Source organism: Octopus bimaculoides, chromosome 7, assembly GCF_001194135.2.
Source record: "Octopus bimaculoides isolate UCB-OBI-ISO-001 chromosome 7, ASM119413v2, whole genome shotgun sequence".
NCBI classification, from domain to species: Eukaryota; Metazoa; Mollusca; class Cephalopoda; order Octopoda; family Octopodidae; genus Octopus; species Octopus bimaculoides.
In genome coordinates, this window is record NC_068987.1 from 94,713,122 (window position 1) to 94,716,719 (window position 3,598).

At 30.7% G+C, this 3,598-nt stretch overlaps 1 protein-coding gene across 12 annotated transcripts in view; it reads left to right on the forward strand.

The window, feature by feature from the left end:
* The window catches only part of LOC106883309 (teneurin-m), a 487,309-nt gene that overhangs the window by 281,084 nt on the left and 202,627 nt on the right, over nucleotides 1–3,598 (forward strand). For all 12 annotated transcript variants that reach the window (XM_052969805.1, XM_052969800.1, XM_052969804.1 and 9 more), the window contains one exon: nucleotides 2,470–2,574. In XM_052969805.1, the coding sequence (XP_052825765.1) occupies nucleotides 2,470–2,574 (105 nt within the window). The remainder of the gene's footprint in view (nucleotides 1–2,469; nucleotides 2,575–3,598) is intronic.

Here is a 3,598-nt window from a genome sequence, read left to right on the forward strand (position 1 = left end):
ACACACACACACACACATGCACACACACACACATGCCTTTATATATATATATATATATATGCAAGTGTAGAGGCAGATGAATATAGCCACTTGCACACACACATACACATTAAATTTGCTATTTTATTTGTTTATAAAATCTTGTGGTTGCTTAATTAGATATTACTGTTTTATTTCTTTTAAAATTTAATTATGAAACTTATTTTTTTCTTTTAGTTGTTTATTTATTGATATATTTAGTTTTAATATTGTAATATTTTATTATAGAAATGGATACTAACACAATTACAGAATGCATTGTTGATTTAATTATAGAATACAATAATTTAATCAGAAAACACAAAGATAGATTAATTGTAGAATCTTGCTGGAGAACAATGGCAACAGTAACAAATACAATAACAACAACAATAGCATTAATAATAAATACCTAACATAGCATCAAATCAAATAAAATTCAGGAACTGCAATCTATTGTTTGTGAAAACTGGTGCTGTTCCTATATTCTGTATGCAGACATCAACACACACACACACACACACACACACACACACATACCTGTGTTTGTTCTTTCACAAACACTACACACACACACACACACACACACACAAACAGCACGCACCACATATGCATGTATATGTGCATACACATACATGCACACACACACACACACACTCACATGTCACACAAACACATGCACACTTGGAAATCACAGCTTCTAGGTAAATGTTATTTATACTCTTGAACCTTTCTCTGCAAATAACATTTAGATTGATTTCAAGCTACAGTTACATAACACTGCCTGCAATATCTTTGGCATAATTTATGTGAAATCAACAGGATCAATTTTGTTGTCATCATCATCATCATCATCATCATCATCATTATTATTATTATTATCATTATTACTATTATTATTATTTTGTTAATACTTCCAGACAAGAAATAAATTCTTAAAGAAAAATTAGAAATTAAAAAAAAAAAACAGAAAGCAACTGTAGCTAAGCTGTACCCATTAAAAATAAATTGTTCTGCTATTTATACTCAAATTTATGGAGAAATAAATGTGATGTTGTGACTTTATGTATTTTCCAAAGGAACATTGGTGGTATAAAAAAAAAGGAAATTTGTTTCAACCAAAAATTGTAACAGCATCACAGTCTGAACTGGTTAGGAGGAGTCTAAGCTCTTTCACTATGGCAGCTTGTCAGGTCTGTTTATAAATAGCAACAGTCATAAAATCCAATAATGTCCTAAACAGAGAAGTATTATTGACTTGACAGCAGTGTTACATTGTAGACATTTGTTGTTTGACAACAAACCTTCCACCATTGTTTCCTTTCCCTTTGCTTGTGGTGGAAGGAAAAGGGTGAGGATGGTGAAATTTTTAGCTCTGGTCATCCTAATGTAGTTTTAGAAGAGATTTATAAAGTCTGTGATAGTGAGATATTCTAGCTGCTAATTACTTTTGAGAGGAAATTTATAAACCATAGATATACTTGTGTGAATTGACAGGCACGGAAACCAAGCACTAGAATATTTCTGGGAATGTCATCTGTAACAGGAAAATTTAAATGGGTCATTTCTTCTTTGGGCCTTAAATTAAATATGTGGCCATTACTGGCAGCACATAAACAGTATCAGTTAAAAAAAAAAAAAAAGTCATTAGTAATAACATTGGACAATTTCTCAGAGCACCTTCTACCTAAAGAACATGCAAAATATAGGGTAACTTGATGTATCAAAGCCCCCAAAATATTTACACAATTGAAATTGTAAGAAAGAGAATTTTCAACTTTCAATGACAAAAAATTAAATAGAGGGAGATGGGTAGATATGGAAAAAGAGGGTGAGGGAGAGAAAATCTCATGCTTTTAATAGTTATGGTAGCAATGTCAGACATGTTTTAGTTAAGCTTTAAGAATAACTTAAAAAGTGAGTATAAAGCTGGTAAAGAAATAAACAGCAGTTATTAATCTCATTTAACTGGAATGACTCTGCCATTCAGCTATAAACATAAGGTGTTACACCAGCTGAAAAAATCCTCCTCCTCCACCTCCTCCTTATTATTGTTATCATTGAAATAAGAGAGCCAGTAAAGTCCAAAGGTCAACTAATTGGATCCCACAAAGGTTGATAAAAGATTTACCAGTTGTGTTGAGGTCTATTTAGTTTTAATCAATTTCAGGCATTTAAGAAATTATTGCTATTGAAATTTATTTTATGTGTCAGATTTGTTGTGTAATCTTTGTTGATATGTGTCTTGTGTTTGGTTTGGTGATAGGAATGACTGATGATAGATAGAATATTAATGTACACACACACACACACGTGTGTGTGTGCGTGTGTGTGTGTGAGTTTGTGTTTGTGTGTAAGCTTTTACTTTCTTTGGAGAAATTATTATTTTGTTTTCTTTGACCATAAAATGAAATCTAAATATGTCTATCTCATCTTCTCATTGTTTTCTAGGTCATCTAGACACAAATTGTCTGCATGATTGCTACCACCATGGAGAATGTAAAAATAAAAGATGTATATGTTACCCTGGATACTCTGGCAAATACTGTGGCCAAAGTAAGTTGAAAAGCATTTCCCCACCCTTTTTATTTTTGTTGTTTGTTTTACAAAAATACCATTTTGATGATGTAAAGATAAAGTTATTTAACCAAATAGCTGCTAGTGGAATTTTATTATCTAAAAAAATGCTTTTTTTTTCTATTGTCCTACATGCATGCAATTCAGGGATGGGTATTTTTGATTAAATTGGGGGTTTTTTTTGGGGGGGGGGTCAATTTTTAATTTCTAATTGATAAAACTTTGTAACTCCATAAAGAAAAAAAAAAAAGAATCAAAATATTTTTGAAATGGTGATTGGAGGGAAAGTAAAATTTTTAGCAATTCAAATTTCAGTTTCCTTTTATTAAACCTTGAATATGAATTTCAATTTCTGCTTTTCATTTTCCTTTAATTCAAAGTTTTTTTCATTTCCCTCTCCAACTGATTTCTGTTCTTGAGAACATCCAAGTTTAATTAATCAGAAACTTCATTAAGAAAATTTTTTCTAAAAACTGAATTAATGTTGCAGCCAGTGTCAAATGCTGCGATTATGCCAACATTACAAGTGTTTTATGCATTTTTAGAAACCTAATTTCCTACGTCTCTCTCTAAATTTTTGATGTCTCGGTTGTTTTGGGGCCAAAATTAAACATGAAATGACCTCATCAAACTTATTTGATTCTTATAGAGTGTCTTCATTTAGCTTGTTGAGATTGATTCACATCAATGGTTGATGCTAATTATAAAGCCCAGCAGCTAACATTTTACTTCACTTTTTAAAATCAATAATAAAAATTAGTTATCTTATTTATAATTAATTGAATTGAAATAAGCGAGAATATTTTTTGTTGGTTATTGTTAGAAAAATTCAGTAACCGTTATAAATATCCTGTGAAAGTTAAAAATATCTTCATTTTGTTAGATACAATGTTTAATCATCTGCTGACTGAATTGGAATATAATTTAGCTGTGCTTTTGAGACTATCACATGTCCTAAAAGAAGACACTAGCTACATACATACATACATATATACACACACAC